At 32.4% G+C, this 22,498-nt stretch overlaps 1 protein-coding gene across 1 annotated transcript in view; it reads right to left on the bottom strand.

The window, feature by feature from the left end:
* LRP1B (LDL receptor related protein 1B) overlaps window positions 1–22,498 on the bottom strand; it is a 669,075-nt gene that overhangs the window by 40,727 nt on the left and 605,850 nt on the right. Inside the window, exons 70-82 of the mRNA XM_038182072.2 lie at window positions 21,472–21,578; window positions 20,456–20,588; window positions 17,623–17,745; window positions 15,807–15,929; window positions 15,403–15,540; window positions 14,713–14,847; window positions 13,564–13,683; window positions 12,575–12,816; window positions 7,131–7,354; window positions 6,725–6,831; window positions 4,148–4,264; window positions 2,509–2,682; window positions 1,850–1,975 (exon numbers count right to left, since the gene is read on the bottom strand). Of these exons, the coding sequence (XP_038038000.2) occupies window positions 1,850–1,975; window positions 2,509–2,682; window positions 4,148–4,264; window positions 6,725–6,831; window positions 7,131–7,354; window positions 12,575–12,816; window positions 13,564–13,683; window positions 14,713–14,847; window positions 15,403–15,540; window positions 15,807–15,929; window positions 17,623–17,745; window positions 20,456–20,588; window positions 21,472–21,578 (1,869 nt within the window). The remainder of the gene's footprint in view (window positions 1–1,849; window positions 1,976–2,508; window positions 2,683–4,147; window positions 4,265–6,724; window positions 6,832–7,130; window positions 7,355–12,574; window positions 12,817–13,563; window positions 13,684–14,712; window positions 14,848–15,402; window positions 15,541–15,806; window positions 15,930–17,622; window positions 17,746–20,455; window positions 20,589–21,471; window positions 21,579–22,498) is intronic.

The raw sequence follows: 22,498 nt of genomic DNA, 5'->3' as shown, positions 1-22,498 counted from the left end.
GTGCTGAAGGCAACAATGTGATAAAGTAACGTTTCATCTCTCTTCAGAAGCAACGTCAGATCTGAGTCTTTACAACTTTTTTCTCAGGCATTTCATCCAGTCAAGACAGCATAAATATTCCCTTCTTAAAATGAAAAGTGATAAATATTCACCCCCAGAATACTGAACTCATGGAAGCATTCCATTACTTTTGCTCATTCAGCTGTGATACACACTGTCTTCCTCCAGCGCAAGTCTCTACATTTCCATCCTCTCGGTACATATTTAGCATCACTGTTGTACAGACAATTAGATACAATGAACCTGATGGTTTCAAATTAAGTAGTCTCTCAGAAATATAAAGAGGTACTCTACCAATATGAAATCGAAAGAGTAGCTTCTAAATTGAAAAAGTTAGGCCTGCTACAGTCAAGAAATGTATCACAGAAAAAAAACGTGCTCAGTCAGTCATAATCTGCTTGGGAAAAGAGAGATGGAAGCTTATCTAAGAACACACATGAAATCACTTTCATTTTATTATCAAACCATTCTGAATGATACAACACATGCGTTGCAATAACTCTAGCTTTAGAATGCCAAATTAAGCCCCCAAACTGTTTTTCATCCGTTGCAAGAGATGTTGGTAAAACAGCTGTCTGGAGCAATCTGGATTTAGTCTTACAGAAAGCCAATTTATAATTCTTCACATAGTACTTATGAAGAAAAATCAATTCACTGAATCAAGACTTTTGTAGAAAGGCAATTCTATTATGCAGAATTTCAAGACTTACCTCAATTTTCTTTGGTTAAAAAATCAACAACAATCCAATGAAACAGAATTTGAGTCAATTTGGGGCTATAGTCACAAGAAATAGAGCAAGAGCCTTAAAGTGGTTAGACAGCTAAGTAGTAGCTATGGGTCATTGAAAATAATTTTTAGATTGTACTGTATCATCAGAAAAATAAATTGTATTGAAGCATTTCTGGCTTCTGATAACAAATCAAAAGTAGCCAGGTAGAAATGTTTCCATCTCAGATGAACAAAGAGCTGATACTTGGAGGGACAGCAATTGCAGATTCTCCCTGAAGACAAAGGGTTTTTAAATAGATCTGTCTTAAAAGTTACAGATCTTGTATAGTATACTAATACTTTCTATCACTGACTTCTCAAACACAAAAGAAACCCTATCCTGTGAGATCTAGAACCTTTTAAAATCCAAGCTGGTTAGGAATTCATTTCAGCTGTATAACTACATTAGGCTTAGCCTTATATATTATATGGATATATATATAATATATATGGAGAGATATAGAGAGAGCAAGAATTCAGTAGCTATTTTACCACGAAATCTATTTTCTTCTGTTTTGATTTTAAGGATTATTAGATATTACCAAAAAAGGTCATTTTAGATAAAAATATTTCAGTTGTTTTTTTCTTCTTTTCCTTTTACTTCAAACTCATTATAATTTGCTATGTTGTTCTTACTGCCTTTTAACCATTGTTGCAGTCTAAGCAGAGTTGTTTCCTGAGGGTCTTTTATTTTTTTTCTCATGAATGTCTCTTGTTTAATTTGAAATCCAAAACGCTTCTGACCTTTTCAAACCTCTTTTGGTCAAAATGTATGCACGTTCATTTTCCAATATAATTTTGTATCAAATCAGCTGGAAAGCTAATTTTTTATTTTGATGAATATAAACAATTTTCTGAATCAGGCATTATGCTTCTTCATATTTAGTTTCCATTTCAAATATGTAATACTTATGATGAAAAACATAACAAAACTCTGACTCACAGACAGGTTAAACTCTTGCTATAAAAAAATTGACCATTTCTTTATTTCCTGCTTCTCACACAGTTTTCAATACCTACCTAAAAGGCTCTGATCAATGCATGTTCCGTTAACCAATGATTTTCCTTCCGGACAAGCACATGATGCACCAGATGGGTTGAGTAAACAGATGAATTCACATGTCAGACCCAAACATGGATTAGGCACTGTTTCAGAAGAGAAAATATTTTTAAAATACATTTTTTGTATTTGGTATTTTTTTTTCTTTCTTTGTTTTTGTTTTAGAATTATATTGTGTTAGAGAACTGGGAAGAAATAATCACAAAATTCTGATATACTTCCAGTTTCTAGAATACCAACAGCCTGAAAACAGTGAACATTCACTCAAATTGCAGTGCTAGATTCAGGCCATGATAGAATTTACTCCAGTAACAAGAAACATATTGGTAATATGCAGTAAAAACCCTAATTTGTATTCAGCTCTTTTCTAATTTTTTTATATTCCATTCACAGTGTGGGTATACAAGGCAGGCATTTGTCTAATATCTCTTCAAATGAAAGAAAAGGGATCAAAACCTAAATTTAACTTATATAAAGAAATAAAACTAAATCTATTTTCACTTTGTACAACCAAGATATGTTTTACTTTTCTACAGGTGATGGTTACTTTTAGGTTTTTGTTTATTTTTCTGAGATGCACTTCCCAAATATTTAGTCTTAAGTAATTATGCTTACTCACAGTCCATTTGTTTGTAGCGATGAAAAATCAAGGCACTTTTTGCTTTATCAACATCCACACTTAGATATTCCACAAGGCTCTTGCCAAATTTGTGTACTCTAAATGCACCATTTTTAGGACCTGCTCCATATATGTAATCCTCAAAAATGTCAATTCTATGTGGATGCAGTAAACCTTAAATAAAAATAATACACATAGATATATATTCATATACAAAGAGTAAACAGCTTTATTTTAATAATAACTTAAATTGAATTGCAATTACAAGTTAAAAGGCATTATTATTCAGCATGTGCAGTTTTTACCCACAAAGATTGCCTTTTAAAAAGCAATCTTCTTAAAACGAATTCTTTCCATACTACGAGCAACTAAATGCGTAGCATTCCACACAGTTCAACCCCAGAAAATGGTTGAACATTGAGAAGAAGGGAAATCCTACAAGAAAGACCACCCGATTAAAGACTACCTTTTATACTACACATATTTTAATTCATAATGATGGTAAATTAATGCAAAATAAAATGCAAAGCCTCTACCAATTCCTCATTTTTAGCAGCTAGTGTCTTCCAGAAGCCTCTGGTGAATTCCAGACCACTCTCTCTCTCACCAGATATAATAACATCCCAGATAAAAATCCAATACCAATTGCCAACTAAGCATTCCTCAACGTGCTTTCACATCTTTTAAGTCTTTAATGTTCTGAATTTCTACTAAAATTTCATAAAATAATATTACATATATCATCAAATTATTGAACAGCCAACATGCAATTGATTAAAAGCAAAGTTTGCTTGATCAGAATCTCTTTTCTTCTGAAAGTAGCCTTCCCAACTGACATTCTTTTAGTAGAATTCTGTGATTGTTAACTGACTGGAAAGCCAAATTATTTTTTTTTCTTCCAAACTGACTCTGGTCAGATCTCACTACAGTCTACAACTTCCTCATGAAGGGGAGTGGAGAGGCAGATGATGATATTTCCTGCCTGGTGACCAGCCAGCAATAGGACCTAAGGGAAGGGTTTTGAAGCTGTGACAGCGGAGGTTCAAAATGGGTATCAGGAAAAGGTTCTTCACTGAGAGGGTGGTTGGGCAATGGAACAGGCTCCCCAGGGAAATGGTCACAGCACCAACCCTGCCAGAGTTCAAGAAGTGTTTGGACAATGCTCTCAGACACATGGTCTGATTTTCTCTGTGGTCCTTGAAAATCAAGAGTTGGACTCAATGATCCTTGTCGGTCCCCTCCAGCTCAGATATTCTATGGATCTATGAACTTTACAATTCCTATGCAATGCCAAAAGCTCCAATTTCTAACCAGTCAAGGTCCTCCTGTTGTAATGTAAATTCAAATGAGGCCACACAAATATTTCTCACAGTTGTATTTAACAGTAACTAAGCTAACTAATAGGTAACAATCTTGGAAATATGCACATATAATTCTGTATTTGTTTTCCTAAAGTAACTTCATTAGATTACTTAAAACTTAAACACGTATTTCTTCTGATAATATATAAAGTATTAGCTACAAAAAGCAATGAATATTAGTTCTTAAAAGCGAATGCTTTTTTCTTACATAGTTTCTCAGTGTAGTAAAATTTTTGCCCAATAAAACAGAAATCATGTTACCTAAATCCTCTTCATACCTTGTTTAGTGCTCACAGACACAACTGAATCAGAACCATCAAAAAGAACACTTCCAATAACAGATAGTTCAAAATCAGCCCAGAACAAACGCTGACTGAACTGATCAACTACAAGACCTGAAAAGAAAAAAAAAAAAAGTTCAACCAAGTATACAGAGGTTGAATTTTTTTTATTAAATATACAGTTTTCTATCATTCATATTCCAGTGATAAAGATGACAAGGAAAATACAGGCTTGGAAACCAAGGAACAAAATATAGTAACTGCAGCTTAAACCTTCCTTGAGCCAACTGATTTCTTTTACTTTCTTAAACTTGCACATCCAAGTCAGTACCTCAGCAAGGTACTGGATATCTACCAAGTGGGAATATAAACATAGGATCTAATCCTGTCATTTTCTCTATCAACAAAAAATCTCTTTTGTTAATAGATTTCTAACCAATAGCTTTCTAACCTAGTGTGACTGCATGTTAGGAACTATAACGCATTCACATTTGATGTTGTATGCTGAATCTATACTGTTTCTACAAATGTATAGCTATGTAATTGTTACCAACAAAACTTCATACATACATGTAGTAATTATTACAGAACTAAAAATAAGATTGTTTTAATTAAATTAGATTGAAAGTGTTGCAAGAATTAAACAGCAATATCCACAAATGTGTTTACACCCATATATATGGAAAGAGAGCAAAAGTGAGAGAGTGAGAGTACAAACAAGAATCAAAGACGGAGAACGATGTGATTACTCAGCCTCTAGGCAATAATGAAATAGTTAAATCGAGCAGTCCATGTTACTCCAGGGGATGCTTAAATGATTAATGTCATTTTAAGTCATGTCAAAAGTTTCAACCTGTGACAATATTTGAAGCATAAAAGAATTTAATTCAGAGCTCCTAAAGATGTAGTGTATTTTTAATAAGAATGGGAAAAGTATTTTTCTTCCTAGTTATGTAAGTAGGTAAGTCAGAAAAAAAATAAAAAATACATCAAAAGAAATTATACGTAACAGCAAAAATTCTCTTCTTAAGGTCATAAATTAATCGGCTACAGATAGATGAGAGGAAGTAGAGGATGTGCAATGCACAGACCAGTGAAATATGTTTCTATTTGCAATTCTGTTAAAGAAAAAGTTTTTAAAAGAAACACTAGAATTCAGACATACAGTTAAAGAGAATAATTTCTGGTTAAATATCACAATGTGTCAACTCTGTGTGTTATAAGGTACTTGTAACAGAGAATATTTTAGAAATAATCCCCAGTCCAGTCCCCAGCTTAAAATTATTTTTTTGCATTTTAGTAAGAATACTGAAATATCAAAAAAAGTCCTCTGTGATTCTTTCGCTATATCAGAGATAACACAAAGTGAAAAAAAAATAGATTTTTTAGAACTGGATTTAAAGATCTGTGTATCTGGCGTGTTCACAATGTTTTATCAAAGAAGCTCAGCAAAAAATAAGCAAGAGTTCTGATAAACTAAATTATGATCTCTTTCAATCCTAATAATCAAAATCTACTTACTGAATTTATTACTGACTATATATTATTGTATTTCAAATTTGCCTAGAAAGGAGCATTAGCTTCTTCTCCTCAGAGCTTTTCTTATCACGGATATAATACCTTAAGTTGTTATATTTCAATCTAATCATGTCAATAAAGGAAGGGTATGACCTTTGTGGGGTGAGTGTAATTTGCATATTCAACTCCATAAACCCACCTCAGCTAGGGACTTACAAGTCTATTATAATATTACTACTTGTGGTAGAGATAGTGTCAGCTTGTAACTGATTAGATAGTAACCTTTAGAAAGAAGCCTGTATTTCAATAGATATGCATAGCAAAGTTGGACAACTTTGGACAACAATTTGCAATACAATAATAACAAATTATCATTGTATGCCTGAAGAAACATCAAATATTGCATGAGAAAATGGGTTGCAAACACATTGTTTGTGGTTTCAAGACAGGATGCTGATATTTAAGAGAGAACCACTTCGTTATTGATTTATCACTTCCTTTGTCAAAAAAAATTACTTTTATCCTGACAATGGCGTCTTAATGGTAATTCACAAGATCTCAACATGCATTGTCAAGCTTCAAAATGCTTCTGTAAAATACTGAGATAATGAAGTTGTTGCTTCTGTGAACACCTAAAACCTCATTTTATATTATTTTGCAGCGTATTCAGGAAACTAACTGTAATAGGCTGTAAGACTTCACACACAGTCTTAGAAAACGTGTTTCTCTGCTAACTGATGTTCCCTTAATTGATTTTGCTTGTCAAGTGTTATTGAACAAATCATTTTTTTAAACTGATTTTATATAGTCCTCTGGTACTGCTTGGTAAAATTAACCAGTTAAGCTTTGTTACAAAAGTTTAAGTCATATCAAGATGCACTGTTTGAAAAAAATACCTAAAATTTTTTATTAGTAGCTGCACATCAATATCTTGAATATATATGAAAGAGTATACAATAAATATATATTTGCAAACTGAGAAATGAGAATTCAGACAAAAAGTCCACAATGAATTGGAAATGCCATGTAATTAAGAAGAATGGATAAGGTGCATACCTGTAGGTCTTTGTAAATTCTTTTGAACCAATATCCTCCTCAGTGTACCATCCATAGATGATTCCTCTATATGAGAGCGATCCCCAATAACCGTCCAGTACATCATCCTAAAAGCATTACATTAAAAAAAAAAAAGAGAGAGAGAAGAAAAAAGATAGAAGCCTATACTAAACCCCAGAACACTTTATAGATACCATTTTTTTTTCTTTTTTTTTTTTTTTTTTGGTGAGCAACCTACCTGAAAGATGGGAGGTAGCTCACCCTGATTTACATAAAAGTAATCTGAGTTGGCAAGGTTAAGTAAATGACTTGGAAAAGTTTAGACATTAGTGAATATCATTTTGTTTCTCTTAATTTGCATTGCTGTTTGAATTACAAAAACAGAGTAATGTTGAAACATACATACCCCTTTTTAGGATTTACAGCAATTGCATATGGTTCTCCTGCGATACTCGTTAGGAGTCTTGTACAGTTAGGTCCATTCAATTGACCTACATTGATGGAATATCTCAGACTAGTCCAATGAGTTGTATAGTAGCTGAACCAATGCATTCTGGAATGATCGGTCCAGTAAATATTTCCAGCAATCCAGTCAACAGCAATACCCCTAGGTCTTTTGAATTCTGGACACTAAAAGGAACAGATGTTAAAGTCAGATTTAATGAAATGATCGTTCACAGCAGCTGTATAGTCACAGATTTGTATCGGCAAGGAACATTTAGCTTTAACATGAAAAAATTAAAAACACTTCAATGCAAACGCAGGCTCCACCTGTAGGAGTAAAAGCAGTGGAAGCAGGCTGCTCACAGTTCTACTCAACAAAGAACAAGGCAATGGTTCAAAACAACTGTTTCATCAAGTCTTGGGCTACCTAAATTATGAAAACAGCACTTAGGCATGAGATACATGAACTACTAATGCTGAAGTAAATAAATGTTGCATATCGAAATTCCAAAGGAAAGGAAAAGAAAAAAACAAGATTATGCATTTATTATACTCTATGAAAACCAAGCTATGCAATGCAATCCCAACCTAACCCTCCTCATTGGAAATGTTTTTTGAGACCATTCCGAGTTATGGCACCTCAGGAGTCTGCCAAGGAAAAATAAAATCACTACGTTGAAAACACTGCAAAAAAAATACCTTTGTATTCTGCCCAATATTGGTATGCAGTAGTAAAGAAGCTATTGAAGCACTTTTCCTCCCTTGCTGTTAATTGTGCTCCACCATCAATTAAAACTAGAGCTATTCAGCTTCATTTACAAGAGTCTTGACTGATTACATCTTTGAGATTATAAACCATCATATCTGGTTTCTGTGAAATCATATCTGTATTATGATTCCACAGATTAAAGACTAGATCCTAAAGTACGGTCCTAAGGGACCATATCATACTGTGAACTGGAGATACATATGAAGAATATTTACTGAAATTTACTAAAATTCCTGAATAGAGAAGTAAAATCTATAAAATAGAACTACCCAATTATTTCTTATATGAATGATATATATCAACAAAAATTAATACTTGCACAAACTAAATACATGTAACAATTGTATACTGGTTTACATATAATTATATCAAGTTAAGCTATGAACAAAAAAATTCTATTATTTGACAAATGCAGAAACAGAATGCTAGTAAACTAAGTAACTGAAATCAGTAAACTGAAATCAGTGAAGAAAACCGTAAAATAGCTTTTTTCCTTGGGTATCCTTAATACCACAAAGACATTTGTAGACTTTTTTTTTTCATCATAAAATAAAGGTCATTTCAATCTCTAGGTGAAGTAATAGGACGTGCAATGGTGAATTTAGATAGCCCGCTGTTTGTAAAACTTTAATCCTGCAAAAATGTCATAGAATACACATTATAAATGTAAAGAGAACCCTGACTTCCTATTTAGATGAATATTAAACCAACAAAATCAACCACCGAATTTACAAATCAGTACTTCTTTAAAACACAGGTCATAGTAGTTTTTTTTAGTTAAGATCACAAATCATAAATTTTTTACAAAATGACGATACAAGCAGGATATGCTTTCAGAAATACTCTTTCAAGAAGTGTAGCACCTGAACGCAACATCCCTTTTTTTTTTTTTTTTTTTTTTTCTTTAGAGATATTTTTGGTATTGCATTTCTGTAGAAAAAGAGTAAGAGAATGATTTATTGCTTTTTTTTTTTTTTTAATGTATCTTGATTAAAAATAATATATTATCCAATAATAGATAGCAATAAAAATAAATTAGAAAAGATGATACTTGAAAATTCTTAGTCTTTCACTTCTGAAAATAGAAAATTTCCTTAACGGATGAGCATCCCAGTAGATGCAAGTATTTACCAAACCACTGTTTGTGTTACATAAGTAGGATCATTTAAATAACATATCTGTCTGATCCCAGAGAGGCTCTCCTAAGGTCATAATTAAACATCATCCATACAGAGCTGCCACTTTAATGTAAAGCCATAACTTAATGCTGTTACCTTTAAGAATAGTAAAAACATTCTGATGATCAGCACAACTAAAAAAGAAGCAGAAAACCTGTTACTGTTCCAATCAGTTAACAGCTGAAAAGACCAGAGTAGATATTCCTTAAATATTCCTTGAGCCTGGATATCTGCTATTGTCATCAAGCATTTGCACAGGAGCTCTCCTGTACTAATGGTATCATGGTGTGTACTGGAACATCTCAGTGTATGGATCTGAGCAGGATTTTTTTTTTTTAATAGTATTTCTTAGCCCTTCTGCATAATTAGTATACTGTGAGGTAAAAATACCCAGGTCAGTTCCAGTAACCTCATGAAACACGTAAGTCATGGAAAATATTTGTGAGGGTAATCCGGGAAGTTTTTGTAAACCAAACTTTATCATTTTATAGATTTCAAACTACTGTCTGCAGACTTAGATACCATCTTTACTTCATATAAGGTGCATTAACAGAACATATTTAAGCTATGGTACATTTTAGCTGGGGTTAGTAGAACATTTAAACCATTTTTCCATTTAAAGCAATGGACTGAATTCCCCATGACCTGGGGAAAAGTTGGGAGTACATGGGTAGATAGCTATATCGCAGGAGTGGTTAAGGGCCCTTGTTAAGCTCTCAGAACAGTGAGCCTGGAGCAAGCTGCTAATATACTGATTAAATACATTACAAAACCTATGTTTTTCTTCCTATTATACAGTACAATTATTTTAATGTTCAGCTTTGTGTTCTCTTCCATGAAAAAACAGCACTTGAGTTTAAGTGGCAAATCACTGTGTTGAATATTCACCTCAGATAACATATATCCTCTCTCAAAGGATTATACCAGTAAACAGCTGCACCAGTTATCACCAATTCACTTAAATGAACTTGAAGAATGTAATCCTCTTCTGTATCTGCCAATAAACTCTTCAGAGTTGATATTTACTATTTCCTTTAATGCTTCAATTTATGCCAAGTTTAAACCCCTTTTCACAGAAAAATAAGAGATACTCAAAGCTGTTCTCTGAGGAAGGCTCTTGATATGCTAATTCCATAGAGCAATTTCAGTTGAGATGTATTTTCTGCATTAATGCAATTACCTGAAAATGCAGGTGAGTTTGTTCAAGTTTGCCATCCTGATTTACATATCAAAGTCTAGATATAGAAGTTAACAATGTAACCTTTGAAAACTTATCCATTAAAAACTTGAGTTAAGTATAAGAAATTTTCAAGCTTTTCAAAATCAAAATTTAAGTGACAGTGCTAAAGCAACACTATAAATTAATTAAATCACTGATCTGCTACATATATGGCAATAGTATTTGAGTATTAATGAGATAATTTTCGGAAAATATTCTGTAGAGGTTAAAGCAATGAGAAATAAATGCTTCACAAAAATAAATGCAAGGCAGTTGGAATTAGATGATCTTTAATGTCCCTTCCAACCCAAGCCATTCTGACTCTGATAAATGAAAGGTCTCCAACTTATACTCAGATATACTCAATTCTGTTCATTTTCCGCATACAGATTTGTAAAAAGCCTTGCATGGTTTGGAGGAAGCACCTTCACAAGCATCTACTGGCCTGAGCTCTTGGAGGAAAATAGTATATAAATAAAATCATATTTTTTTTCATGCAACACTGGGAAAGCAAAGCTGTATTTCAATAACCTCAACTTAAGAGGAAGTGACTAGAAAGTATTCTGGCATAATGGCAAACCAGAAATAAAAATAAAATAAAAAAAATAGTAATCATAATAACATTTTTACTTTATTCATTTAAACATGGAGACAATATTGAATCAATCAGGAAAATTTCAACCCTTGGACTATTAAGAACTCTCAAGGAAGTTTATGTTGAATTTTATGGACCTATAATAAAGCACAGATCCATTAAAGATGTTGTGGGCCAACAGACTATACTTATCCCTGTAGAAGTTGACTGGATGTTAACCACAAAGAAATAAAAGAAATCAATAGAAACAACAACAACAACAACAAAAAAAAACAATATAATTATTTCACAAGATTTTACAAGTTTGTTATTTTCTCTGCATAAGAAATTTGATACAGAGATTTGTCTAGCAGGATTTCTTAGGTACAGGTATCCGCAACTTTCATATGAAAAAAATATCACAGTACAATTAATCCACATGTTCAGTGAATACTTAGATTCTCAAAGTATCCTGCCCCAAAACTTGAATGACATACGTTACCAACAGAAATGCTAGGAATAATCTTCTATTTTAGATCTACTTCCCACACATATTCATGCCATCAGTTGTTCATGACATCATGAACAACTGTCCACTGGTGCCTGCATCCTCAGGGTTTCTGCTCAAAGGTCAGAAATGTCATTCACTTTCAAAGGTAATTTTCTTGGTGGAAAGGTACTTAGAGCTGGTTTCAGATGTGCAAGATTTGAATGACAGATGAACGATTAGTCTACTGTTGCTATTGGTGTTTATTCTACTGGATACAAAAGCATCCATGTAATGTAAGCTCATCCCTGTTAACTCTTAATTTTAAGGAAACAGCTAGAAAGATGTTCTAACCTCACTTCTAGTGGCCAAGAAAAAAATAAAAAAAAGAGTAACTGAGTAACTCTCCTTTTGCCATCACATTTAATACAGTTGAAAATCTAAATTTAGAGAATTGTAGAAACATGGACATACAGTTCATTTTGTTATCTTCAGTTCAGCAATAATGTATTCCTGAGAATCTTCTACATATAGATTAGGTAAAATGAATATGAATCTGCACTTCATTTGTTTATAAGTAAAGACTGCTTGAAGTTACCCTAGGTTAGAAAAATCCACATTTCTGCAGCAAATGCCAAAGTTACATTTATACTCATTCAAAAATAACTACACATTTAAATAAAGAAATAAATAAATACCGGTTTCATTTTTAAGTGCTTCTCATAGGTTTTCTAATATTATTGTTTACCTGGTCACAGGAAATTAGGCCTCCCTTTGGCCTATCTAAATTTTATGTCTTCCAAGTATTTAAAATTCATGCCCTTCTTTAAACCATATCACTTATACATATAATATCCTCTCTTTTTTTTCTCTCCCTCTTAAAAAAAAAAAGTATATATATACCTTCCTAGTACATAATATTTCCCAGTTTCTAACATATTGGTTATTCCTGTGTAGAACAATTTTAAGTATAGTTGTGTTCTCCTAGAGCCATGAAAGGCTCTCCCAGAGCCTTGAAAGAAAAGGCATAGTAATTTAATTTGACATGTACTATTTGAATAAAATAATTATCAAATAAGAATTTTGGCTTATTAAATCATCATGTTATTATAAACAATTAAAAAGAAAAATAAATGGAAAGATGTTTGTTATTTGCAATCTTTGGGTTTGTTTACTTACTATCAAGCCACTGTTACTTTGCCTTCTCTCTCGGTCATGAAGTTTTTTGTAGAAAATTCCTCCAGGATTAAACTGAGTACTCCAAACAATCATGTTCCCTTGAAAATATGCATCCATTCCAGTTATCCTCGAATTATGTTCAATATGTGATATTTGTTGATGAACATCACTGTAGTTGAATGGATATGCAAAACCCAGGATGTCAGTGTCATTAGCAACATAGAGAACTTGATCTTCAGAGCCTAGGAATTATTATAATGAAACAAAAATAAGGTAAATGTCAACTAATGCAAAAATCGGTGGTTTTCACTCAAGTAGCTTTTTGGTGTTTATCTGACTATTTTTTATCTTAAAAAAACACTTCTGGTCTGGACAATAACCGCAACTCTTCATTCTTTGATACTATTATATGACTTCAATGCTCTCCAGACTCACACTGTGACATCTGACATTGTATATTTCAAGGAGTGTGTAATGTAAGAATTTGAAAACTTGAAGCAATATACAAAAATAGGGGATATTATGCATATATCCATAACCCATATCAATTGCTACAAATTTTTAAACGCATGTTGTGTCTAAAGGGTCCTAAACAAACACAAACATGCCAATAGGCATTATTTCAAAGTGCTGTAGTATCTTTGGTGAAGACAGTGAACCTTGAAAATGACTACAATAGAAGCACACTGGACCAGAGTTGCTATAGAACACACACAATAATGCCTTACATCTCAGCATTTCAGACAGGGTTTATGGACACATGTGCAATATTTACGGTTATCTAGTTACCATCTAGACTTGGATATCATATATGTTATTCATAAGAAAGGTTATTCTGAGTTGTTTTGAGAATTACTTTGTGTATTATTCAAGAAATATTTATCTAAATATTGATTATATATGCAACACATCAGTGCTACCAACGATGTACATAATAAATGACTTACTATACCCCATTTATTCATTTATTATAATTTCAGTAGCCTTACCTTTTGCTACACAACTGTTATTCCTCTCCTTATAATTTTTCTCACATGCACATTTGTATGACCCTTTAATGTTATTGCAATGTTGGGAGCAGGCACCGAATACCATACACTCATTGATATCTGTGAGAGAAACAAATGCAGTTTATGAATCTATAGTCTAATACTATTTATTATTTAACTGAACATCCTGGAAAAATGCAAATGAAGAAAACAAACTCATAAGTATCAGTATATCTTGCAACAGTGAAAGGAAGCTTTCTGCAATTATTACTAACATTATTCCCACTGTAATCGACACAACTCAGAAAGACATATATATATATATATTTCCTATTTCTCCATCCTTCTTGTATAAACTTATAATCATTAGAACTTGAAATCAACTTTGAGAATGAAAATGCCTGCTACAATTATTTCCAACATATCTACCTCTATTAGACTAAAAAATAAATGACCACCTGTTATTGGACAACCTCCCATGTATAGCATTTTCTCAAAAGTAAAATAATGAAGCATTTTTATTCAAGAGTCTATTCACTTGTGCAGATCACTTCAACAGGACTGTCATTTTTTCTGCATGTTACTGTTCATCAGTAAAAAAAAATAATTCTGAAACTATCCTTTGGAAGGTAGAAGTACTTATCCTTAATTATAACAACTTTTTTTTTTTTTTTTCTGCTCAGTGTGGCATCATAGATATTGAGACCTCTTTTCTAAGGTATTTTACCTTCAAACTATTTCTCTTCATTTCAATTTTCAGTTTTATTCATCTTCATTATTTTTAAGCATCTAAGGTATTCTCACATATATATTTAAAAGCCAGTCCTAAATGGTCAGTTAAATATTCTATTAGACCACAAATCATCCATTAAAACCTTGAATTAGAAATTCATTTAATATTTGTACTGAACCTTTTGACATTCACAATCAGTGTTAATCTTTGATAACTTCTCTGGATATGTGCACAACTCTACATCCAGTGAGTCCTTTCAGTTTCTTATCTTGGTTTCTAAATCTCACAGCTATGAAACAGTTTTGGGGAAAAAAAAAAAAAAAAAAAGACATGCACCCCCTTTTTTAGCATCGAAAATGGACTACCCAACTGTCTTTTAATACTTTACAGTGAAAAGTGATGGAAAAGGTCTGTACCTTCACATTGTCTATTTCTCTTGTTTCTCTGAAATCCAGGTTTGCATTGACACAGTAGGGATGTTTTTGTTTGATTACAGTATGCATCATCTCCACAAGGATTCACATTAGCTTCACATGTATATTCAGTGACACCTAAACATAAACAAAATGTCTAAAAAAAACTGATAGATTTGTTTATCTGTTAAAAATGACATTGAAATAACAACAAAAAATGTGACAAATTTATCTTTCCGTTGAAAGATCAAGGTAAATTTTAATACATGACATTACAGTATTTACCTACATATGCATATAAATTGACACTATTTTCAAGTATTTAGTTGAAACACTGTGCTTCACATGAAGAATTTAATACCAAAATTTATCTTGTTGTAGATGTGAAATAAAGTGCAATTCACTTATAGCTGATCTACTCCAAAAAGAACTACCCAAAACACCCTAAAGGCTATTGCAACTTTTCCTTCCTTTTTGGTACATCAAATAGAATTAGAATCAAGTAACAATTAGCTGCCTTTTTTAATTATTTTTTTTTAAGACTGTGTGTGTATCTGTTTATATATACTGTACAGGTTATGTTATTTTCATGTTACACTTCAATGCTGTTGAAGAGGTTTTCAGTGGATGAAAGTCTCAGTTTATTCTTTATTTTCTGCTACAATCATGAAAACAAACTGTCAAAAAACTCACTTATTTTGCAGTCTTGCTCATCTGAACCATCTCCACAGTCATCAAACCAATCACACTGTAGTTCCATTGGAATACATTTCTTATCATTACAAGCGAATTCATCTTTTTTACAAGGTCTTGTTTTATATGCGATTTTATCTATGTAATTACAAATGAGTAAGAAAAAAAATCAGTATTTAGGCAGTATTTAAACTCTTTAGATTATTTTAGACACATGTAAATTGAAATGACCATGAAACATTAAGCAACTGGAAATTATTTCAAGCTTAATTTCTTTCAGTTTCAAACTCTGATCTACTAACCTCCAGTTAAACTTTACTGAAGGACAAGCAGATCTCTGTAACAAAGTTTGCCTTCAGGTTGTTTTCTTTGATCTGAATGCCTTGAAAGGTAATGTCACCTACCACAGTGATCTTCATCCGAGTTATCACCACAGTCATCAACCTCATTGCAAATCTGTTCGGGTCGCAGACAAACCCTGTTGTTTCTACACCTGTATGGCCTTGTTGGAGGGCATGGAAACTTTACTGTATATTAAAAAAAAAAAAAAAAAAGAAAAAGAAAAATAAAAAAGAAAGAAATCAGCTAATACCCAAGCTAGTATTCTTGAATCTTCTTTAATGTCTCCTTATCAAAGCAATGAGCAGGCATGGGAACACAGCTGTCCTTGACATATGAATCGTACTTTTTATGTTCTGGTAACTAATAAAAGAACACTGAAGTAATGTTTACAGTGTAAGTTTTTTATTTCAAGAATGAAATTATTTTGTTTGATATAGGTTATTACACTTTTTTTTTTTTTGAGAATCATTAAATATGACAAATAAAATAAAGGAAGTAGCAAAGCTTATCTATATTTCAATGTAGAAACTACTTTTTCCCATCTATGCACTTCCTCTAAGAAGCTTATTTTTTCACAAATATCTTTTCTGAAATTACATGAATAGAAGTAACAATGGAAAACTGCATCAAATTGGATGTGCATAACAACTATTTGCATTGATGATTCCATAGATCGTTGTTCAATGGAATGCTAATTATAGCTGTAAAAGTTAAGTATAGCTGTAAAAAATATTTTCAACATTAATTTTACTAAACTTGACTGAACTCATGAAAATAACTTGTAGCTGTTAATCTAGGTTTTATTTTTTTTCCAAGAACTCTGAGAATTTCAGTTTTACAGTGTTTCAGATTTATAAAATTTCAGTTTTATAGCTTCTGTGAAGTTATTTTATTCATGATTGCAATGGCAGGCGTCCTGAAAAAAGGAACACACAGTAAAAGTTTATCATAACCTTATATTCCCTATTATCTGACACCTGCTTTCTCTCCTGTTTCCTCATTGGCTGAGTACTACAGGTTCACAACCTATTTGACGCACTTCTATACCATATGGGTACAATTTAATTTGACCAACCATTAATTTCTTCTTTTCCTTTTTTTTTTTTTTCCTTCTGCTCTCATGACTAAAAGGCCCGTGATTTTTGTTTTTACTGATTTTGTATGGCTCACCCTGTTTTTCTTAGCTATCCTCCTTATTTTGGGACAGTGGGATCTTTCCCTTATCTGCTTAACATACTCCACACTGCTATGCTGCACAATCACTTTTGAATATGCAAAGTTAGTGGAATTTTCCACTGCAAAAACACCTTCTATTGCAAAAACACAACTTTGTTTCTCACACTAGCTAATAGATGATGTCTTTTGTTTTGCGTATTTTTGGAAAAAATGACTTTGCTATTTCTAAAGTTTTGTGATGTTAGACTTCTTTAAAAAATTACTCAAGATAATTTCTATGTAATGTAATAATACATTTAGCATTCGTTACAGAACTGTTGGTTTTAGAATAAAGAAGTATACATCTACCAGATAGACATAACTTTAAAAAGGCACGTAAGTAATTTCTTATTTGACATCTACCTTGTAATTTTAATAGAGGTAAAGACTGTAAACTGAAAAAAAAGAGGGAGCAGGGGAAATTATATCCAGTTCCTCTGTCTAGAGTTTTCACTAACACAGGCAACAGTATAACACAATATGAACTCAGTATTTAGAAAGTATTACTTTGCTTGTATGCTCACATTTCAAGATAATCTTCTAAAGATCAAATGAAGAAAACTTAGATGTTCTTGTCCTTATATAGTTAGGTATTTACATGCTATTTTTAAATCACTTACTGGTGTTACTACATTGAAAACACTGAAAAATTTAATGTCATACCACACATTTCAGCAACTTCATCAGAGTTATCTCCACAGTCATCCTCTCCATCACAAACCCAAAAATGCAGTTTGCAGAGAGAATTGTTGCACAAGAACTCGTCAGCTCTACATATACTTCCCCCTGGAAGGAAAGAAATAAGACAAAAAAAAAAAAAATAAAAGACAGGAAAACAGACAAAGAATGAATGACAATTCTTGATGAAATCAATAACATCATTACACATCCTATCTGCAAAGGATGACACATAGTGTAACTACATGAGCAAATCCCACATGTACGAGTTGAAGAAGCAGAGGAAAATACTCATCTCTTCCTTTACCATATGCTTCTTCCACTTTCTCCTCATGACTGTTGGTTATATCTAGCAAATTCCTATTTGGCCTGACTAGAAAGGGAAATTACCAAAGAAAGACAATGAAAACTCACCAGCTATAAACTTTGCTATTAGGGTAGATCTAGACATATAGGTACAGAGTAGATACGACTAGGTGACCTCTAAAAGTCTATTCCTTTTCATAACTTCTGAAATATCTCATTGGGATATTTAGCAGACACAAAACACATCAAGAATATTTTTTTTCCACACAACTTCTGTATTGATTGATTTCTGAAACATCTAACAAAACAGAATAGAGTGTGAGAGCTAGAGGATTCAAGCTTTAAAAATGCTTCAAGCTGGATTCAGTTTTAATATGTGCAGCAGTAAGAAAGTATTTTGTTTCAAAGATGTTACAACTAAATTTTACCATTACAATCAATGAAGTTATAGAAACTTCTTGAAGTTCATTTTCTACAGAACATAATTTTCTGGATGGATTCTCAGTTTTCTGAGAAAAGTAGAGTACAGAAGTAAAAAAAGAAGAAGAAAAGGGACATGTATCTGCAGAGGAGGAAACAATGAAATTTTATAAGATAGCATCAAAACTCTCCCTGTGGCTTTGCTCAATGCATTACATCTATTCTAATAGTTAGATTAAGCTCCAGTGGTTTTTTAGTTATTCACTCAGTGCCCTGTTCACACCCCATTAAAAACAACAGAAGGGTTTCTTTCACCATAAAAGGTTCAGAACAGGTTTTTTTTTTTTATTATTTTTATTTTTTCCAGAACAGTAATTTGCATGAAATACCCACTGTATAAGAGGATGTTGGGAACTCTCATACTATGTTACTGAATGCGAGTCACCTCCATTGCAAATATATGTTACAAGCAGTAACAGAAATTTTATTTATTATTATTCATGGAAAAATATAATTCAGCTATTTATTTTTTTAATTACAGAAGACGTGAATATAATTGTGTGTATAATCACAGTAAAGCCACAACACTGGTTGAATCATAAGACTGAAAGAAACTAAAAAGTTGTTTTTTTTTAAACATGCATTTGTGGGCTATAAATAAATAGTATGGAAATTGTTTCAGAATGCTATAGAATAAAATTCCATTTGTGTTTGCTGTATTTTGAAAGAGGAAAAAAATAGTTATCAGTAAGATAAACTGGCATTTGTTTTATGTGATTGCTCTGCCTGCCATCATTCTTTTATAGAATAGATTTCTATAAGAGAAATCATAATTGTGACATAAATACGAAGTATTATAGCAATAACCAACTAGGCAAAAGGTTTCTTATTGCATTATAAGCAATTTGCAGTTCACAGAAGCTTCATTATGCCATCCAAAGAATAATGTAGGCTTCAGATAAAATAAGTATGTTCCTACTTATTTACAGATCATTGCTTTTTAAAGAGATATAGGCTACATATTTGTAAATTTTAAAATGGACTTCTAAAAGTTTGTTGATTTTTCCATCTTCATAAAACGGTTCATATTTCAACACTTCCAAATATGATATTTGCTCTTTGCAACTGAACATCTCTGGAACACATTTCAGATTTCCAGATTTCTTCATTTTCCTTCATTTCTTCCAGATTTCATAATTTCTGGTCTGTCTTTCAAACTAAATCATCCCACATAACCTCTTCCTCCCTTCCCCCTCACCCCCACCTCAGGGTAAGCGTTGTTGCTTAGTAGTTTTATGACAAAATAATGGAAGGATATTTTACTCTGCAATTGCTTGCTTCACCTCAGATTATTATTGCTTACTTTTGTACTGCATTATGCTATGCCTTTGAAGGTACACACAGATCATATGATTCTAGATGCCTAATCCACAGAACTATACTCTAAAGAGAAGGAAAAAAAAAAAAAGTCTGGAAAAATAAAACAAATGCAGAGTAAAATGTTGCTATAATTTCTTTTACTGAGATGTTCTGTCTTTGTCATAATTATTGAGTCACTACACTTTAAAATCTTGTGCAGAGTTACACTGCTACCGCCTTTTTCATGGTCTTAAGCTCAGGAGAAATACTAGGGGGAACTTCAACAACATTTAGTTGCTTACGTGTACACATCCGTATGTCATACATGTATACAAATACATATGAATGCAGAATTGAAAAGGTATAGTAGAACAAGATTTCTGATTTTTTTATCAACTATGTAACAGATATATTTCTCAAAAACATTTGGAAGCTTAGTCATAACCATGAAGGAATAAGCATAGTGTTTAGCTTCAAGTGAATAAAATTATGTGCATAGTTCTGTTCTCTCAGGAAAGAGAATTCAAAGCGTGGTCTGGTTAGATGGAGGATTTCATCTACATGTAACAACAGAAAATCGGGGTCTTTATTTAGATTTTTTTTTCATTATAATGCATTGTTTTCATCTTATTATTACTTCTAAGATTGTTTTAAATAACAACAGTCTGGTAATATGGTATGTATTACTGATTTCTTTGATGATACAGAATACACTACCAGTAAAAAGCCCAACCTTGGTCACAGTCTTCTTCATCACTGCCATCCACACAGTCATGGATTCCATCACAAAGCCATCTGACAGGAATACAGTAAGCCTTATTTTTGCATCGAAATTGATCTTCTTTACATTCTGTTACACAATCCATCTGTGTGAATACAGATGTGAACTAATTATTAACGACTAAAAGTAACAACATACCTAAAGACAAACCTAACAAAATTTACTGACAGTTTTTCACTGCCCTATGCATTTAATAAAATATAGTTGTCTCTGACAATGGCATGTGTAATTTAAATAGTTACTGAAGTCCAAGTGAATTCATAACCACACTATACATGTTCTGATAGCGCCTCTGTTGCTCACTATTAGCAATGGAAACGGTGGCTATATTCATCAGGACAGTCCTGAAAGAAACAATCCTGAATATGAAGCCAGCTAGTACAATCTGTCTCATATCCGCATCAATCTGGACTAGATACCTTCAGAGTGGATTCAGAGTCTTCACCTGCACTAGGTAGCATTTAGCTCATACATACTTCTGGCTCTAAATGGCAGCTTTATGGCTTTGAGAAAAACAAACTACTTTGTGTCTTTTTTTCTTGAAGTTGTTCAAGAAGATATTAGTGTTTTAAAAAATATATAAACGGTTTAATATCTAGGAAGAATATGGCTTGAAGGCCCATGGAGAGTGAGGTGAGTCCTTGGATTATTTGATATCTCGAGGACAGAGGGAGACAAATGTGACACAAACTCAACCATGCTGTGAGTACAGAACAGTCCCTGAAGTGAACTGCCCCAGAATGACACCCAGGTGTTGATTTAGGGGAAACAAATTGATCTATTTGAAAAGGACACACAGCAAACAAACATAATCCACTGTGAATACAAAGCAACCAAAATCATGGGGCTAAGTTATCTGACAGTGTTCAATGAATGCAGGAAAAAAAAAAAAAAAAAGTGTTTCTATTCAGTTTAAAAATTGTTACAAAATTCATGCCAGACACTAGAAAAATAAAATTGTCAGTTACCTCATCAGATCCATCAGCACAGTCATACTCTCCATTACATTTCAAAGATGCTGAAATACAGCCTCCACTTGCACAGATATACTCACTTGAAGAGCAGGTTGGAGACGCTGGTTACAAACACATATTTTAGCATTAAGAAAAAGATAACTTATACATAAGCTGTCTTATGATTCCATGTCTTTATCTGGTTTAACAGTGTGCAAACATGTATTTATAAATGATGAACTTTTCCGAACTTACAAGGAAATATTTGACAAAACTGAATTGTATCATCCTAATTAAATTGTATAATGACAATGAAGGGATGTGTTTTATCACTGAGAAATTTCTTTTTGTGTTTTCCTTATGTTTGGTAAGGATGGCAACTACACATATGCACATATTCACAGAATTAGTATATTATAAAATGCATGCTTAAAGTGGGCCTAGGCTTTACCTAAATTATGTAAATGTTAATAATTAAACAAACTTAAGTTATATGAAACCACAATTTTGGCATGCACACATTATTAAAATTTTAAATAAATACTTATTAATCAGTTTTTATTTAAAACACAAGTAGACATTTTTGATGCCTTAGAAATCAGGAAAGTTGTGTCATAAAATTCCATAAGCTTCATTAATGCAGATGAAGCTTACAAAAAAACCCCCACAAATATAAACAACTACATTTTCCAAGACAATAATAATGAAATAAAACAAATTTGCTAAAGAAAACCTTTGTGTAAGGACTAGTAAATACTGAATTAACACCATAAAACAAAAAATCTCCAGATACCATAACATGCCAAGAGATGCTGGTGTTATCAGAGCAAAATTTTGTAAGCTGAATTATATTTCATTAAAATTAAATACCATTCCTCTCAACAAGTTTCATATTGTGTGGCTGTATATAAATATTTTTGTTTTAAACATGAGTAGGAAGACACAATGATACAAACTCAAAAGTAATAATAAGTCATTATTTCAAATAAGTCTATGCCAGACTTATTTGCACTCCTCCCTACTCGTAACTCACAAGTTCTCA

The sequence above is a fragment of the Anas platyrhynchos genome, chromosome 7 (genome assembly GCF_047663525.1).
Source record: "Anas platyrhynchos isolate ZD024472 breed Pekin duck chromosome 7, IASCAAS_PekinDuck_T2T, whole genome shotgun sequence".
NCBI lineage: Eukaryota > Metazoa > Chordata > Aves > Anseriformes > Anatidae > Anas > Anas platyrhynchos.
This window is presented reverse-complemented; position numbering and strand designations above follow the sequence as displayed.